Source organism: Rhinolophus sinicus, linkage group LG02 (assembly GCF_036562045.2).
Source record: "Rhinolophus sinicus isolate RSC01 linkage group LG02, ASM3656204v1, whole genome shotgun sequence".
Classification (NCBI taxonomy): domain Eukaryota; kingdom Metazoa; phylum Chordata; class Mammalia; order Chiroptera; family Rhinolophidae; genus Rhinolophus; species Rhinolophus sinicus.
In genome coordinates this window covers 149,108,081-149,125,757 of record NC_133752.1, presented here as the reverse complement: position 1 = coordinate 149,125,757, position 17,677 = coordinate 149,108,081, and the positions used below count along the sequence as shown (strand labels likewise).

The 17,677-nt window shown below is 43.7% G+C and overlaps 1 protein-coding gene across 3 annotated transcripts; it reads right to left on the bottom strand.

The window, feature by feature from the left end:
• Nucleotides 1-540: 540 nt before the first annotated feature.
• On the bottom strand, nucleotides 541-16,704 carry SMAGP (small cell adhesion glycoprotein). 3 transcript variants are annotated; one of them, XM_074325683.1, is made up of 5 exons: nucleotides 16,154-16,704; nucleotides 15,945-16,081; nucleotides 15,096-15,167; nucleotides 1,987-2,064; nucleotides 541-1,287 (listed from the first exon to the last, which is right to left on the bottom strand). In XM_074325683.1, the coding sequence occupies exons 3-5, from the start codon at nucleotides 15,127-15,129 to the stop codon at nucleotides 1,109-1,111; spliced, it is 291 nt and encodes a 96-aa protein (XP_074181784.1). In that variant the 5' UTR covers nucleotides 15,130-15,167; nucleotides 15,945-16,081; nucleotides 16,154-16,704; the 3' UTR covers nucleotides 541-1,108. The 3 variants fall into 3 exon arrangements, with proteins under 3 accessions (XP_074181784.1, XP_019580108.1, XP_074181785.1); XM_019724549.2 differs by lacking the exon at nucleotides 15,945-16,081 and having other exon boundaries at nucleotides 16,154-16,703; XM_074325684.1 differs by lacking the exons at nucleotides 15,945-16,081; nucleotides 16,154-16,704 and adding an exon at nucleotides 3,997-4,098 and having other exon boundaries at nucleotides 15,096-15,113.
• Nucleotides 16,705-17,677: the final 973 nt, after the last annotated feature.

Below are 17,677 nucleotides of genomic sequence, written 5' to 3'. Positions count from 1 at the left end.
AATCCAGGTTACCAAGATTGATTCCTCAGCTCTTGGGTCTTACCTTAAGTGGACTTGAGCTTGGACAATGGAAGCAATACATTAAGACCTCCAAGGACAGCGAGCTTAATTCCCAAGTAAACAATATTTGGGGAGCTAACGATCTCCACCAAAACAATTGTGCCATTTAAACATACCTCATTTTGAGACTAAGATCCAAGAAGCTTCTCTGGGCTTGATTCAAAGGACACTGGTGGGAAAGTGGCAGCTAGACTCTTCCTGGTTCCTCCGTGTATACAGAGAATGGGTTCTGGGAAAGGGGTCCTTGCCAAGATGGAGGATAATCCATCTCCCAGGGTATGTTTCTGACACTCCTCTGGGACAAGCTTCCCAGGACCATCTTTGTTTCAACCCGAGATTGTTCAAGGAACTTCCAAAACTTCCCCTGGGGTTCTTTTGGCTTGGGAGAGAACATACGCAAAGGAGTTAAGCAAAAGAAAACATCAAAAAAGTTTAAGCAGGGATAAGTCAATAAAGGTAGTTATTTCTTGCACACGATAATCTGATTTCTGGATCAATGAAAAATTTTAATTCTGATAAAAATAGCATTAAGTACGAGGTTCTTGGGGAATACGGAAAGGAAGGGCTCAGATTAAGGGATGTTGCTCGTTCAGCAGGAGGTAAGGTCTCTAGTCTACCACTCCTGGCCTTTTACTGTGGTATCCAGCCTCCGGGAAGAACTTCTGTGGATACCGTCTCCGCTGTGGCTATCATTAGGTGACCAGGTAGGGGACAGGAGCAGCCAGGGACCCTAACTCGTCTTCCCTTTGACCTGTGAAAAAACTGAAGATGACTGGGCACATACTCCAATGTCGCCTGGTGTAGCTCCACGTCATCGGTCAGTCACAAACTGGTGTGTTACAAAGGCCTGGCTACAGATACCATAAGCAGCTTTCTCCGTGTCCCTGGTTCCGGGGGTCAGTGATGCTGGATTTGGGCCTGTGTCCTGAAAGGAGCTCAGGTTTGCCCACATCAATCAATGCTTCTCACGGTTTCGGATAAAACTTTCATCTAATAAATAGTGTGTTAGCACTGGAGCCTGGATAAGCTCCTGGGGGCCCGGGAATCACTAGATGAAATATTCGTCCTTCTCCCTGCCCTTGGCTGAGTCACTCTCCATCTGAAGGATGGTGCTGGGCTCGCCTTCTGCAGATTCATAGGTGACGTAGCTGCCTTTGTTCTTGTACAGGTAAAAGAAGATCAAGATGACGACTGAGAGCAGGGTGAGGAAGACCACGGTGATGACAACTTGGAAAGGAGGGAAAATGTAGAGATGTTTCAGGATTGAGGACGTCCCAGTCATTCATGGGGTCTCCTGAATTAGACAATTCCCTCCCTTTTCATAAGGATCCTCCTGTGCTATCAACTAGTGTCCACTTCCAAATCCATATTCTCCCAGCAAGCCCAACTTCCATGGGACATGGTATCTAGTCTCTTGGTGCTCAAGCTAAGGACACAAGGCTTTTGATTTCTGGCAAAACTGGATTCCCTCTCCACCAGTTCCTGATGATTATGATAAAAACAGGAAGGAGGCAAACAGGAAATAGCTTACTCCAACAGGAAGGGCTTTTTAAATCCATAGACGCCCATAGGGGGTTCTCTGCTCCTTCCCATCCTCGTGCTCCCCATTCGACAAACCACACGTGTCCTCATCCCTACCCACGTACTGGAGTGTAGTGCCCATACGTACCTATATCTATTTGTGCCCAACTCCCAACCTATCATTTATTAACAGTGCCTCTAACAGAAGCTTCGAAGAGTCTTTCAGAGCCTTGTGAGTGTGTGTAAGATAACCTGCATGCCAAAATGAGCCCATTCATGGATTTTGCGGTGCTTTCCTGTTTAGGGAAAATCCTAGTTTATCACACTGAGTTCCTGGCTGTCTGTGGAGCAAGATGGCCCCTGAACTGAGAAGGTCCCTTGGTTTTGGCTCAGAGCCTTTGTTACCTGCAATGAGTGCTGTGCTGGCTTCAGCTTCTGGGGACAGGGGCACAGTGGCCTGCAGAATTGGGGTGGTCATCAGTCCTGGTAAATTTAGAAAAGTAGAAAAGGAAGTGGGGTGAATTCTTTTGTTCTAAAGCATGCGTTTATCCTTCTAATTTCACTACTCCACCTTCTCTCCTATTCAAAAATGTATCATTTAACTCCTGTAGTAAATCCATATAGAAAACCTGGAGAACAGAGGAGAAAATAAACCACCCCCAAAGACTGAACATTTTGATGGATTTCTCTCTGCCTAATATAGTAGTTAAGAGTACGGGCCCTAGAGCCTGACTGACAAGATTCATAATTGAGCTCTGTCTTTTACTAGCTGTGGGTAAATTATGAATTTTGCTGTGTATAATGTGCACTTTTTTGCCCAAATTTGTGAGGGAAACACAAGGATGCCCATTATATATGGGTAGTACTAATTTTGTATCCATATAAATGTTTTTAATTCTTTTATTTATGCTTATGGGTTAAAAGCGTAGCTCTAGAAATCAATGACGATATCCATATGCAAATAGCCTGGAATACAGTCATCGGTTTTGTTGAACTTATCACGAACTTGCAACAATGAAGAGTTCTCAGCCTTCTATGATGCATAAGTATCGTAAATGTGTTACCAGTACATAAAAGTTCTTGTACCTTGCATCTGTTCTTGTGTTTTGTAATTATTTGTTACATAAGATTTCTTGTACCATAATATGTTAAAAAATAAATGCTAAAATTCCTTTATGATACAAAAAAACAAGTACCTAAATGTAAACAAATAAAAATTTGAATTAAAAATTTTAATTTGGCCCCAAAAGTCTGGGCCAAAAACATGGGTGTGCAATATACACGGGCGTGCATTATACATGGCAAAATATGGCATCTAACCTCTCTGTGACCAGCTTCCTCATCTTCAAAATGGAAGTAATAGTACTTACTTTACAGGGTTTTTATGACATGTAGTAACTCAATAAGGGTAAGCTATTATTAGAAATGCATATTTTTGCGTAAGTGAAATCAAAACATGAGTGTATATACATGTACAGATATTTATATTATATGGCACGTGTTTCTTCAGTGTTCTTACAAATTCTTTGTAAACATAATTTTTAAATAATATAAGGCTCCTCCCTTATTAAAACCTTTTCTACACTTCCAGAGTAGGCCCTGCAATTTGAAAGGTTCTGAAACAAAGCCTCTTCTACCCTAAACTGTATCCCACACCACCTCCTGCTATCGGTCGATCTCTCCTTCAGAGCCTGAACATCCCACCCCTAAAGTCATTGCCCTGGGTGGGTGGGAACACCACAGGACGAGTGGTCTCTGGAAGGCCCTTGGAAATGTTTACAAGGGAAGTCAGGAAGCCCTTCAGTTCTCCCAAAGGTTAGCATTTTGGTACACAAGTTTGAAAAGGTAACAATTAAGTCAAGGTTACTCCAGGACAGAGGTACCCTGGGAGAAAGCAGGCTGGCCCATTCTGGAATCACCCACAGGAGGCATCTCAATATTTATTCAAGAGATAATAAGAGCAGCACTCATTAACTGCCTCCTCTTTGCTGGGTACTGTGCTAGGCACGCTGGGATGTAACGGGGAGCCAAACAGACACGGCCTGCCTTCACGGAGCTCACCCTCCACCACACCAGAGTTCAGTTATGAACTACGATAACTGAAAACGGTGACAAAGGAAACATTCGGGTGCTTAGGGAGAGCACGTGGCAGAGGGGCCTGATCTAGTCTTCCAGCAGGAACACCCTGCCCAGCAAGTAAGATTTGTGCCGAGCCCTGAAGCAGGGGTAGGAGTTTACAGGGTAAACGTTCTATGCAGGAAGTGGAACACGTTCTATGCAGAGAAGAGGCTGAGTCAAAGCTCTGAGACTAGAGGACTCTAAAGGCCAGTGTGGCTGGAGCATAGACATGAGCAGGATTCTTATCCAGTCCTGACACGGTCAGGTTTCCAGCCAGGGCGACTGAAATAAAGTCACCAGCGGTGGTCTGGTGAGCCTGGGAGCAGTCCTAAGAGGGCCAATGGTGGCGAGGGGTTTTGTCACATGGGCCAAGGGGAGGCCTGATGAACCATCCCAGTCCTGCAACAGAGAAAGGAGAGGTGGCTGCCTCGAGCACCTCCCCTCCCAAGGCCAGACCAAACCCTTCTCCACTATTCTCTGCTTTAGGATTAGGGACACTCTCAGCTACTTTGTGGCCTTGGGCAAATGGTTACAACCATGAGCATTCATGGATTCTCATGTGTTCCAGATGGGGACCATAGTAACCAACTTTGCGGGGCCATTGTAAAGATTCAATGACAAAACATAAGCATCATATAGTAACTACTGAAAATATTAACGTGACTTTGTTTATCGGCTGAGTGATTAAAAGGGAAAGCTGTTCTGTGTTTGGCTCCTACACTAGCATTTAACTAGGTGACCCTGAGGAAGTAGCTAAACCTCTCTGAGCTTCAGTTTCTTGGTTTGTAAAATGGGAGTGTGGCGGGCAGCATCGATGATGGCTGCCAATAATCCCAGCTTCCTGGAATTTACAGCCTTGTGTAAGCCCCTCTCTCTGTGTGCTGGATGGACCGAGAGACCTGCTTCTAACAAACAATACAACAAAAGTGATGGGGTGTCATTTCTGAGATTATACTGTGACTTCCATCAAAGAAAAGCCCTCAAAAAAAAGAAAGCCCTGAAATGTATCGACCTGATCATTGCCTCAGACTAATGCCATTCACCACACACACTTTCCTCCCCCAACTTTCCCAGGGCTGCTCACACTTCATCTTCCCACCATTGACCCAGAGTTCCTGTAGAGTTGCTCCGAGTTTGGCCTTCTTTAAACATTTGAGAACTTAAGATAAACAAAGCTCCGAGAAGAATAATGCATGTACAGAAGCTTAAATATAAAGACGAGTAAGATTCAGTTCAATCATTCAACAATTTATTTTGCACCTACTATGTGCCAGAGGCACTGTCACAGATGCTAGGAAGCCAGTGATGAGGGCAACCGGGGACCCGACCATGGAGCTGAATTTTAGTGAGAGTTCAGAGAACAGATACAGATGAGTCCCTGGAAAGAGAATCTGGGAGGGAAGTGATTCCTGGTTGGGGAAATTCTGCAAATGATCCCAATTTTAACAGCGGACATTTACCAAGTCCTTGCTTTGTGCTAGGTGCCTTATAGACATAATTATTAATTCACAGAAAACCAATCACTTCAAAGTAGGTATTTTTATTTGCTGATGTGGGCCTTGAGGCCCCAGGGGAGGGGAGTTAAGTGACCTGCCTCACATTACACATGAAGGAACAGGATGGAGCCAAGATCTGAATCCAGGTCTACCTGCTCCAAAGCCCAAGCAAGGTATTTATCCTACATCTTCCTATCACCGGCCTTTTTTTCCTAATAGGGAAAAAGAGGAAGAAGTAATGAACAATAACTAGGAGGCAGCTTTCCAAAAAGTTCAAGGGTTTAAAAGCTATGCATAAAGGTGGAAGAAAAACCAGATAGCTACAAACACAGACTACTGTGCTTCAAAGAATGCTCCTTTAGTGGGAATGTGCTCATAGGTGATTGGTAAATAGGGAACGATGACAGTGTAATGAGGAAGTGATGTTGGTTCATAAGCAGCTTTCCCAGCTTTCATGTTTGATGCGATCAAGTCAAGCTTTCTACAACTAAAAAGAACGTTTCAGTAGTATTGAAAGACCGTAAGAAACATAAAATTCAATAGAAGTGCCTTCCTTGGATGAAGTCATTGGTTGGTTTCCACTTATATTAAGCCATCTGGTGAAGCAATAAGAACAAATGAGGGAGGTACAAAGACATTTACTTCTATATGAAAACCGTGGGTTAATGAAAAAGGCCGATCCCACATCAGATTTTTATTTTCGATGAACATGGTCTCTTTTGGAAGCAAAGGCTCTCTGGAACCTACTTTAAAAGGTGGTAGCACACACCCAAGGACAGAGGGGGCAAAGGATAAGAAGTTCAAATGCTGGTGGACATTTAACTGCTAATATTTTAATTGAGACTGGTATATTTTTAGGGTTCTCATTACAAAGTTGCATAACTATTGAGTGGTCTGCCCCAATCCTGTTTTTGCTATAAGTCTGTTTTCAGTATTGTAATTTTAGAATGTGGGTCTTTAAAAAATGCACATAAAGTTTTATAGCAGAAATGCCTATATTAGAGGCTGTCAGAGACTTAGAAGAATAGTGTCAGGAAGCTCTACATAGTCAAGTTGGCAAACAAATTTAAAAAGCTAAGGGAGCTAAGGGTAAAGCTTGCTGTTTGAGCCTGAAGATAGAAGGTTGGAGGAACAGAGAAAGCAGAATTCCCCCCAGCCCTTTTTGTCTCTATCTCCTATCAGGGAGAATGATTTTTGCACAAAGGAGCAGAAGGAGCTTGGTGACACGGGGAAGTGAGCTCAAGAGAAGGGATGCAATCCAGAAAGTACCACCCGCCTAATCTAAAAGGGATCCAGATAAATGACAGCCAAGAGCAGTGAAAGAACGCGTAATGGGATCACTATTGGTGATGTAGGAACTTCTGAGAAAAAAAGAGGGGCCAGGAGCCTGAAAAGCCATAGAAAGAAGGTGGATTCTATAAGCAGCTGGTGATCTTGATGTGGTTTCCCAGCAAAATTCTAGAATAAATTGTTAGGGCCTGCTTTGAGGGCCTTGATCTGACAACAGCAAGCATTAGGAGCTAAGCGGCTCAGACAAGCTACACAGCCTTCTTAGACTGAATGTCCAGGACCGTAGACAGAGAAACTAAAAAGTTAATTCAGTAAGTATTTAGTGAGTGTGTACTCTGTGCCAGGCTCTGTCTTAGACTCTGGGCATAGATAAGTGAACACAACAAACAATAACTATCCTGTGCTGGGGCGGCCGGTTGGCTCAGTTGGTTAGAGCGCAGCGCTCGCTCATAACACCAAGGTCGCCGGTTTGATCCCCATATGGACCAGTGAGCTGCGCCCTCCACACTAGATTGAAAACAACGACTTGACTTGGAGCTGAGTTGCACCCCCCATAACTAGATTGAAAACAACGACTTCACTTAGAGTTAATGGGTCCTGGAAAAACATACTGTTCCCCAATACTCCCCAATAAAAAAAAAATAGCCCATGCCTTCACAGTTCCTTAAAAAATTAAACAGAATTACCATATGATCCAGCAATTCCACTTTTGGGTATATATCCAAAAGAAATGAAAGCAGGAACTCAAACAGATATTTGTACACCAGTCAGTGTTCACAGCAGCATTGTTCACATAACTGAAAAGTGAAACAACTCAAATATCCATAAAAAGATGACTGGATAAACACAACGTGGCATATACATACAACGGAATGTTATTCAGTCTTAAAAAGGAAGGAAATTCTGTCCCGTGCTACAACATGGATGAACCTTAAAGACATTACGATAAGTGAAATAAGCGGTCACAAAAGGATGAATCCAATTATGACATCTAGAGTAGTCAAATTCATATAGACAGAAAGCAGAACAGTGGTTATCAGGAGGCAGAAACGGGAGAATAGGGAGTTAGTTAGTATTTAACGGGCACAGTTTTAGTTTGGGAAGATGAAAAAGTTCTGGAGATGGATGGGCGATGGTTGCATAACAATGTGAATGTACTTAATGCCACAGAGCTATATACTTAAAACTGTAAACTTTATGTGATGCATAATTTTACCACAATTGAAAAACACTTTTTTCATACAATTTACATTCGGAGGGAAGATGGACCATACACAAAATAAATAAGTAAAAAATATAGTGTATTATACGTGGATTAGTGGTATGTAAAAAAAAAAAAACAAGCAGGAAGGGGGATGGGGGAGTTGGGCTGTGGACAGGGGTGGTTGGGAGTGTCCCTGATGAGGTGGCCTGAGTAAAGACCTATAGAAGGGGAGGCAGGCGTGCAGAAACCTGGGGGAGGAACAGTCCAGGTAGATGGGTAACAGCAAGTTCAAGGTAGGGCTAGCCATAATATTGAAAAGCTGTAAAGGTGAGCAGAGAAATGGGTGGTAGCTAGAGTGGGGAAGGAGTTCAAGTTTTTTGTTTGTTTTTGCTTTTTTTAGGATGGGAGAAATGACAGTATGTTTATGTACAGATAGGAATGACTCAGGTGAGAGGGAATGATTGATGATGCATGAGAGAGAGGAGTAGCTGGAACCATGGCTTTGAAGGGATGCAATCTAGTGCACACACAGAGGAGTTGGCCGCAGACAGAGCAGGGATCATTCATTATTAAAGTGTTTAATGTATACACAGCACAGAGGCAGGTAGTAGGCAGATGGAGGTGGGAGTGGGAGCCGTTAGCAGTTCTCTTCAGAGAACTTTATTACAATTATTATTTGATCATTTCTATCTTGTCAGTTCTACCATGCTTTTGCCTTTTTTTTTTTATATGGGAATATTGGGGAACAGTGTGTTTCTCCAGGGCCCATCAGCTCCAAGTTGTTGTCCTTCAATCTAGTTGTGGAGGGCGCAGCTCAGCTCCAAGTCCAGTCGCCGTTTTTTTCAATCTTTAGTTGCAGGGGGCACAGCCCACCAGTGAATTGAACCGGCAACCTTGTTGCTGAGAGCTCGCACTCTAACCAACTGAGCCATCCGGCCGCCCCTCCGGAAGCTCAGCGGGAGCTTGTTGTCTGAATCTAGTTGCGAAGGGTGCAGCTCACTGGCCCCTGTGGGAATTGAACTGGCGACCCTGTTGTTCAGAGCTCCTGCTCTAACCAACTGAGCCATCCGGCCGCCCAGAGAGAGAACTTTCATTTGCTCCAGAAAATAGAATGCAAGGCCATTAATTGAGACTGAGGATGTGGAGGGGGTTTAAGAAGAATTGAAGGTGCTGATGAGTAGAGAGCAGCTCATCACAGAACATAGGATAAGACTGTTTATAATCCTTGTGAAGTGATACAGCTTGGCTATAAGGACTAATGGGGTAGTAATTGTCAAAGAATGGAGTGAGTGATACCAATGTAAGCAGAGGTTTTCCCACTGGGATTTGACCTTAGTTCTTTTTGAATTGATATTATGTCAAATCATTCCAGGGCTCACTTAAGGCCTTTAAGTAATTCAAAAGAAAAGTATTAAATCATAAGACAGGAAGAAGAAAGTCCAGTAATATAATTTGTCCCTTGTGATAATGACTCTGGCTTTTTGGTTTGTTTTTAAATATATTGAATATTAAATTATTTGCAAGTTTGTTAGTTTGTTTTAGTGTTCCACTGTACTGGTGCCTTCCACATGGGCTTAGTGTCCTTGGGTAAATGTAGACCCCTGCAGACTCAGGGAAGGATTGACATATCTGTGAGAGACTCCAAGCTAGAGGGGCAATTAGGAAGCTGATAAACAGAGATTTCAAATGACTGGAGAAATGGGCTAAATGGAACAAGATGATTACTTACCAGATTCCTTGCTCTTATGTCTAGGAAACCAATTACTCACAGGAAAAATGGGGACTGGGGTAAGAATGGGAAAGCACTGGCCTAATGGCAGCATATATCAAAGATTACCGTGGGGTCACTCTAAAGCAACTGACACTGGAAGGATATACCCCAAAATAGTAGCAAGAGTGATAGCTGGGTTGTAGAGTTTGGAATGCTTTTTATTTTTCTCTACTACATGTTTTACTTTATCTTCCAAATTTCTTATGATAATAATTACTTTTCTAATCATAAGAATTTAAAACTTGATGTTCCATTAGGCACCATTAATATAAATATGATCTCTAATAGTAGAGGCAAGAGTGTAGTCCTTTGTGCCACTCCTAGACTGCTGAGTTGCATCTGGGTGTCACAATTTTGGGGTGAGCAGTCAACACAGTGCATGATTTGGAAACTGTATCAGATAAGGAAAGCTTGCAAGAGAAAGCGCAGACAGAAAACTTAGGGAGAGTCTAGAGCTTGAATGCTGTCTTCAGATGCGCCAACAGATGATCTGTACAAAACTGGCAGAAACTAACGGGAGACAGATGTCTCCCGCACAGAAGGAAGAGTAAAACTGGACAAAAGCTTCAGGTAATGCAGAGAATTCTAGCACAGAATGGGTAGTTGAACTAGCTGACCCTCAGGACCTTTCTCAGCCTTCATTTTGAAATTTTTACAAATTGAAAGTGTTCTGTCAGCATTCACTTCAAAATCACATTTTCGAACTGGTGAAATCTCAGTGAAGTCTGCAGTTGAGTTAATTAACAGTATTGTACCAATGTTCACTTCTTGGTTTTTCACAAAGGTACTATGGCCATGTAGGATACTGACATTAGAGGAAACTGGCTGAAGGAGATATGGGAACTCTCTGTACTATTTTTGCAACTTTTCTATAAATCTAAAATTATTCCAAAATAAAATGTTTATTTAAAAAAATAATGAAATGTGTGAACTCCATACAAAAGAGCTTTTCTCAGACTAAAGGTCACAGAGTGTCCTGAAAGCTGATGATTAAGTATCAGAACTGTAATCTGTGTTTATGATTTCTGGTTTATAAAACATACATTATCTTCTGCTCACCCCAAGAATGTGATGCAAGCAGGGTTGGTGTTATCATTACGTACAAGCCAGGAAACTGAGGCAGCTCAGCAAGCCCAGGGTCACTCAGCGGTTGGCTGAGCTGGGTTTCAAATCTATCTCTTCATCCCAGGGTTCTTTCAACAACATACAACCAACTCTCCAAGTTCTGGAAACGTCCTGCTCTGCCCCAGTGAAACTTTTTGTTTACGTGTCCACTGGGTTTGGTTCTTGGAATTTTATTGCAGATGGAAAGGGTGTTCACTGGAGCAGTATTTGCAGGAGTGACACATATCTGAATGTCCATTGGCAGAAGAGTGATTACATAAATTACAGGCCATTCATCCCGGAAACTCTATACAGTTGTTAAGAAGAATGTGGTACATCTGCAATTACTGGGACAGGACATATGGTTAGATGAAAAAAGCAAATTGCTGGGGCAGTATGTATAGTATGATTATGTGTTTGTAAAAAAAGTAAATTAAAACTATAAATATATACAAATATAAACTTTTCCGTAAGGGTTTTTCCTGAGGGGCATGGAATAGCTTTTTAATGAAAAACAAACAAATAATAACAACATTAAAGTAAACTAAATTCAGGAAGCCTGGACTAAAAGGGGGGGAATGGCTTACACCTTTTCCCCCGTTACCTCTGGTTTCTACCCCACTTCTCTTCTGTCTCCCAGTCTAACAAAGGAATAATAATGATACTTTCTTCCTTCCCTTCTCAGGCTTGGAAAGAATATAGGACAGGTTTTTCTTTCAGGTGGGAGGCCTGGGACACAGGACCACAATAAAGTTTTAGGCTCCACCCATATCCTAGCCAACAGTGAATGAATTTCAAGGTCTATTTTGTTCTCATCTTTTTGTTGTTGTTGTTAACCTAGATACCGGTTGGTTTCTTTGTGGCCCTTGTTTCCCTAAATCTGTTATCACGGAGGCATCAGATCCTTTGCCACCTGAGTCTGCCAACCTACTTATTTGCTCTAGACCGGCCCAACACAGGGCGGCTCGCCCAATTCTCCTTCCCATGGGAACCTGCCCTGGAATTCTGCTCCCTTTCTCCTTCCTTCTCTTTCATGTGCCCTGGCCAGTGGGGCGGAGTGAGACTTTGAGAGCAGTATACCATGACAGAAAGAACACAGGCTCTGGAGTAAATCAGACTTGGCACACAATCCTGCCTCTCCAATTATTAGCCACATGACCTTGGGAGAATTTCTTAACTTCTGACAATTTCTTAACTTCCCAAACCTCAGTTTTTGCTTCTGTAAAATGAGAATAAAACCTGCTCTCAGGGTTGAGGTGAGGCATAAGCGAGATGAAAAATGCTGAGTGTGTAATCCAGAGTGAGGAAAACCTAGGAGGCCGCTAGTGTGATTAGGGGGCAAGGGATGGGTTTTACTTGTGGGCTGGTGGAGCTCACAATGCTGGGTTCCACTCCACCCTGCTTCCAACAGGGTGATTTATGCACTAGGAACAGCAGGCCCAACGCTGAGGGTCCACAGTACCAGGGGCCCATGAAAATGGTTTTTAATGATTTTAATTTTTTTTTAAATCACAAGAAAAAATCAAATGTTCGAGTTAAGGAAATTGTAATACTGTTATATCAATGATTAATTACAAATACAAGAGTTAATGATTTTATTATATTAATATTATAGTTTTCCTCATACCAACACAGTTGTAAAATACAATTTTTAATATATGTCATTTTTAATGGAGGAATGGGCCTACAAAAGCACAAGTGCCAAGGGCCCATGAAAGTCATAATGCGATCTTCACTTTCAACACTCCAAGAAATCGATACTCCTTTAGGAGATCTTTATAGATTGACTGGGGAAAAGTGGGTGAGAGGGCAGAGGTGGCAGGTGGGGAAGAGATGTGAAAGACTCGCAATGATCCCATCCTTCAAAGTACAAGCCCACACCCTATTTGTGATTTCTCCCTTCCTGTCTCTGAATTTATGTTTGCTTAGACCCAGTGGATAGGGGACTGTATAATAGGTCCTAAAATACCTCTCTATTCATTGGGTCAAGCATGTAAATATACAACTTAACAACCACCACCACCACCACCAAATAAGCTAATTAAAAAATAGACAAGGACTTGAATAAGCATTTTCCAAAGAAAATGGCTTTTAGGCACATGAAAAGATGCTCAACATCACTAAGCATTAGGGAACTGCAAATCGAAACCACAATGAGATACCACTTCACACCCATTAGAATAGCTACTATAAAAAAACCAACAACACAGAAAACAAGGAGACTGCGGAGAAACTGGAACCCTTGTGCACTGCTGGTGGGAAAGTAAAATGGTGCAGTCTCTGTAGAAAACAGTATGGTGGCTCCTCAAAAAATTAAACATAGAATTACCATATGACCCAACAATTCCACTTCTGGGCATATATGCAAAAGAATGAAAAGCAGGGACTCGAAGAGGTATTTGTTTGCCCATGTTTATACGTAGAAGCATTATTCACAATAGCCAAAAGGTGGAAACAACCCAAGTATCTATCAATGGATGAATGGATAAACACAATGATATAATAATATATACTATATAAAAGTTATACATATTACATATACACAAAATCATATATATATATATATATATATATATATATATATATATATATATGTTTCAGCCTTAAAAAGGAAAGAATTCTGACACATGCTACCACATGGATGAACCCTGGAAATGTTATGCTAAGTGAAATAAGCCAGACATAAAAGGACAAATATTGTATGATTCCACTTATATGAGACACCTAGTGAAATTTATACAGATAGAAAGTATAATGGTGGTTGTCAAGGACTGAGGGGAAACAGGGAGTTACTGTTTAATGAACAGAGTTTCAGTTTAGGAAGAGAAAAAGTTAAGGAAATTGTAATACTGTTATATCATGGATGGTATTGATGGTTGCACAGCAATGTGAATGTTAATAAATACTTAATACCACTAAACTGTACACTAAAAAATGGTTAAAATGGAAACATTTATATTATGTATATTTCACCACAAATTTTTAAAAAATGTAAGCAGTTCACCTTTTGCCCAAGTCCTAATTCCTCAGCTACCTGCCCAAGCATCACCTGTGTTCCCTATGGGCAGGTTTATTCTGGAGGTCCTCTGCCCTCTCCTCCAGGACCCCCCTGCCCCCCCAAGGTAAACCCAGTCTCTGTAATTTCACACATGGCACTGCCTTTATCTAGAATAGCCACTGCACCTGCTTTGCCTGTACACACCTCATCCATCTTTCAAGGGTAAGGGCCCCACTCATGAAGCCTTTGCTGACCAATCTAAACTGCTACACATCTCTCCCTTTTATTATCTCTTACCAGACAACAAAGGGTTTGAACTGTGTGCATCACTAGTTACAGAGGACACTGTTTTAGATTTCCTTGGGGTTGCCACTCACCTGTTTCCACATCAGTAAAACAGAGAATGACAAATGAATCTGCGTATATGAAAACAAAGGTGTAGAGAACCACCAAGGTTTTGCTCATCCCTTACCCTCACTAGCACATAATGGAAACAATGAATACCTGATGTTTATCTAGCTCAGCTTGGTTATAAAATGAAGGGAATCCATCTCAACATGATGAGAGATGGATCCCTGCCTGAGCATGTTAAGGGTTTTTGATGCTGGAGTGTATCTTCAGAAGAGTGGAATTAGAAAGCAGTCAGGAATTCCTTTCCAGAAAGAGGTGGGTTTCTAACAAGCACCCAGTAATAATAATAACCAATGTTATTGAGTGTTTACTAGGTATGAAAAACTACGCTATTATATAGGTTATCTCATTTAACCCTCACAGATAACCTCATAAGATAGGTACTATTTCCCCCCATTTTATAAATGAGGAAACTGGAGCTTAGCGGTTAGATAACTTGCTCAAGGTCACAAAACTTTAACTGGTAGTGCCAGGAACATGAGACTTTAGATTTACACTGCACTATGCGACAACATAGATGGACCTAGAGGGCATTATGCTAAGTGAAATATGTCTGACTGAGAAAGACAAATACTTAAATGTGGACTCTAAAGAACAAAATAAACAAACAAACAAAACAGAAACAGACTCATAGATACAGAGAACAAATTGATGGTTGCCAGAGGAGAGGAAAGTTGGGGAGCTGGGTGAAAAAGGTGGAGGGATTAAGAAATACAAATTGGTATTTTTAAAAAAGTACAGCATAGAGACTATCATCAATAATGTTACAACAACTACGTATAGTGCTAGGTGGGCACTAATCAGGGGGATCAATGTATAAATTATATAACTGTCTAACCACTATGCTATAAACCTGAAACTAATATAAAATAATAGTGAATGTCAACTGTAACTGAAAAAAATAATTTAAAAAAATTAAAAAATAAACTGCACTAAAGTGCACATTCTAGTTGCCTTAGGCTTCCTCCCAGTACCTTGTTTTTTTTTTGGGGGGGGGGGTAAGAGGGGAGTCAGGCAGAGTTAGGTGGGAGGGTCTTCCTGAGGCCTCAGGCCATTCCAGGATTGAACTGGGGGGTGGGGATGTTGAATAAGTCTCTGCCATTCCTACAGGGAAAGACCTACCTCCTGGAGAAGGCGTGGCTGGGAGGCTAGTCATTGCAGCAAGTGGATGGGCACCCTGAGGAAGGAGCAGATCTGTAGGAAGACGGACAAAGACAGGAATGAGGTGGGTGGGCCCCTGTCTGGGGCTGGAGACAACTGGAAATCCCAGGAAAGCCTTTGGTGCAAGATCTCCCTGAGTCCCTTCCCCATTTCCTCTTTTCCCTGTGAAGCTAGTATGAACCCTTCTCTTTGGGTTTCCCTGAGTATCTCCTCAGGCTGCAGGTACTGAGGGAGGATCTGTGAGACCTCTTGTACTTGGGGTGCATTACCTTTGTACGTTTTACCCAGCGATCCTTTCACTGGGTCACCACATTTAATTAAGAGATTTCTCAAGGCCAGAGAAAGTTACGCAAAGGTATGCAAATTAGCAGCGTCCCCAGTTTCATCAAACCGTGGTAACAGGTACCCAGTTCTTTCACTGTTGGGAGCTTGGGCGGAGCCATCCGCTAAGTGGAGGGCTGGGGAACGCTCGACCTGCGCCCAGGCTTGGGGGCCGGCGTAGGGGGCTGGGGTGTACCCTGGGCGTGGGGTGAGCCAGACAAAGGAAACTAGAGGTGAGGGTCCTCAGTTGCCTTTTGTCCTGAGACAACCTGTGGACAGGGCTCGGCCCGCTCCACTCAGTCCTCCTTTCATTGTCCACTGCGCCGTCCGCGCGGTCTACCCAACCCCACGAGCCGGCCACTAGGGCCGAGCTCCACTTGGCCCAGCCCAAGCCTCAGGAGCCCTGGGGACCCTCGGCACCTCTGCAGACATCGGGGTTCGCCCCGCGGCCCCGCCCCCTGATCCCTGGCCCCGGCCCTCCTGTTTTACCGGCACCAGGCGGGCTCGCTGCGCTCCGAGGGTGGCCGGTCCCGGGCACCCGGTTCCCAGCAGCCACGACGGGAGGCTCCAGCCCAGGGCCGAGCTCCGTCGGCTCTCGGTTTCAGTTCCTGCCGCGGCCGACGTGCCTGCAGTGTGAGTGTGAGCGCCCGTCTCGCCTCGCCCTCCGCCCTCCCAGGTCCCCTCCTCCGCGTGCTCACCTTACCAGTCGGACGGGCTGCCGGGGAAGGGCCGGCGCCTCCCCGCGCGTCCTTTTGAACTCGACGGGGGCGGGAACCGCATAGACTCGTGCAGCCCCACGGAGGGACCCGCCGCAGGAAGCCGCGGAGAGACGCGCGGTTTGCTGCCGAGGCCGGCCACGAGTGGGGGTGGGGGGCCGGCCGACTGGGTGGGACAGGAAAAGGGAGAAACCGCCCTCTGCAGGTTCCCTCTGCCCGCCGGGCCGCCTCTGCTCCCCCGGGAGGAAAGGCTGCTTTTCCTTCTCCGATTGTCACTTTACTCTCCATCCGGAGCCTCTTCCTCCCTCGCCCTGAGGTTCCGGAGGGCATGGGATCTGACCCTCGGGCTAAATGGGATCCGTCCGCTTGCCTCGCCATCCACGTTATTTGAAATTTCAACAAGTGTGGAAAGTTATATTTACTTGCGTTTGCATAGCATTTACGTAAATAGGTCTGTGTCCAGAAACTTGGAGCATAAGGTAACTTAGCAGGCACCGCAGGTCGGGAAACGGAGGTGTGAAGTGGGGAGAGGAACGGCGCCCCAACCGGATCTTCCTTGCCCCACATTCCTCTGAGGTAGTGGAGCCGCGTGGACTTTGGATTCAAACAGTCCCAGCTCCGCAGCTTGTTAGCTGTGTGGGCCAATTAACATCTGTAAAATGTGTTCCCTCATCCCTGAAATGGGCGACTGGAAGTGATAATGCCTGTGAAGCCGTTTCATACCCACGGTTCTAGCACATGATAAGCACCTCGGTTTAACTATTAATCACTGCCATATTTTAGCCACCTCTTGAATCACTTCTTCGTAGGAGGAAATGTTCCCAAATTAATGACGAACTCTGACTAAGGATGTGATCGTATAAACACAGGCTCTGGATCCGTTGTGCTGTGTGATCTTGGGCAACTCAACTTCTGTTTCATTTCTCTTTATGGGGCAATAGTTGTCTCACAGAGTTACTGTGGGGATGGAATGAGTTAATTCTTCTACAGCATTAGAACGTTACTTGGCACATAGTAAGTGCTCAATAAACACTAGCTCAATAAATGCAAACTAGCAGCAGTCCCACTGGGTCCCAGTTTCATCAACAGACACCTGCAGCCTGGTAACCCTAAGGCTTCCTACTTAGGGTTAGAACTCTTGTGGTTATTCTGCCTTCCATCCCAGTAATAATGGACTTCTGTGCTTACTTTGTTTTTAAAAACTTTTATTTAAGTGTTTTTTTCCAGGGCTCATCAGCTCCAAGTCAAGTAGTAGTTTTAACCTAGTTGTGGAGGGCGCAGCTCACAGTGGCCCATGTGGGGATCAAACCAGCAACCTCCTTGTTAAGAGCACCACGCTCTGACCACCTCAGCTAACCGGCTGCCCGTGTGCTTACTTCTTATTCCTGTGAAGAGTTCTCTTGATTTGGGAAATCGGTATTTATACAGATCAATAGACAGAGACTGTGAATGTTCATTTGGAGAACAAAGACTGGAATAGACTCAGAGAGTAGAGGCATAGTGTGA

Coding starts and splice junctions, on each gene's coding strand:
- SMAGP (XM_074325683.1), bottom strand. CDS start 15,129: ATGACTAGCCTCCCAGCCACGCCTTCTCCAGGAG. Junction 2,065..15,095: donor AGCCACGCCTTCTCCAGGAG/GTAGGTCTTTCC, acceptor TAAATTTACCAG/GACTGATGACCACCCCAATT. Junction 1,288..1,986: donor CAGCACAGCACTCATTGCAG/GTAACAAAGGCT, acceptor CTCCTTTCCAAG/TTGTCATCACCGTGGTCTTC.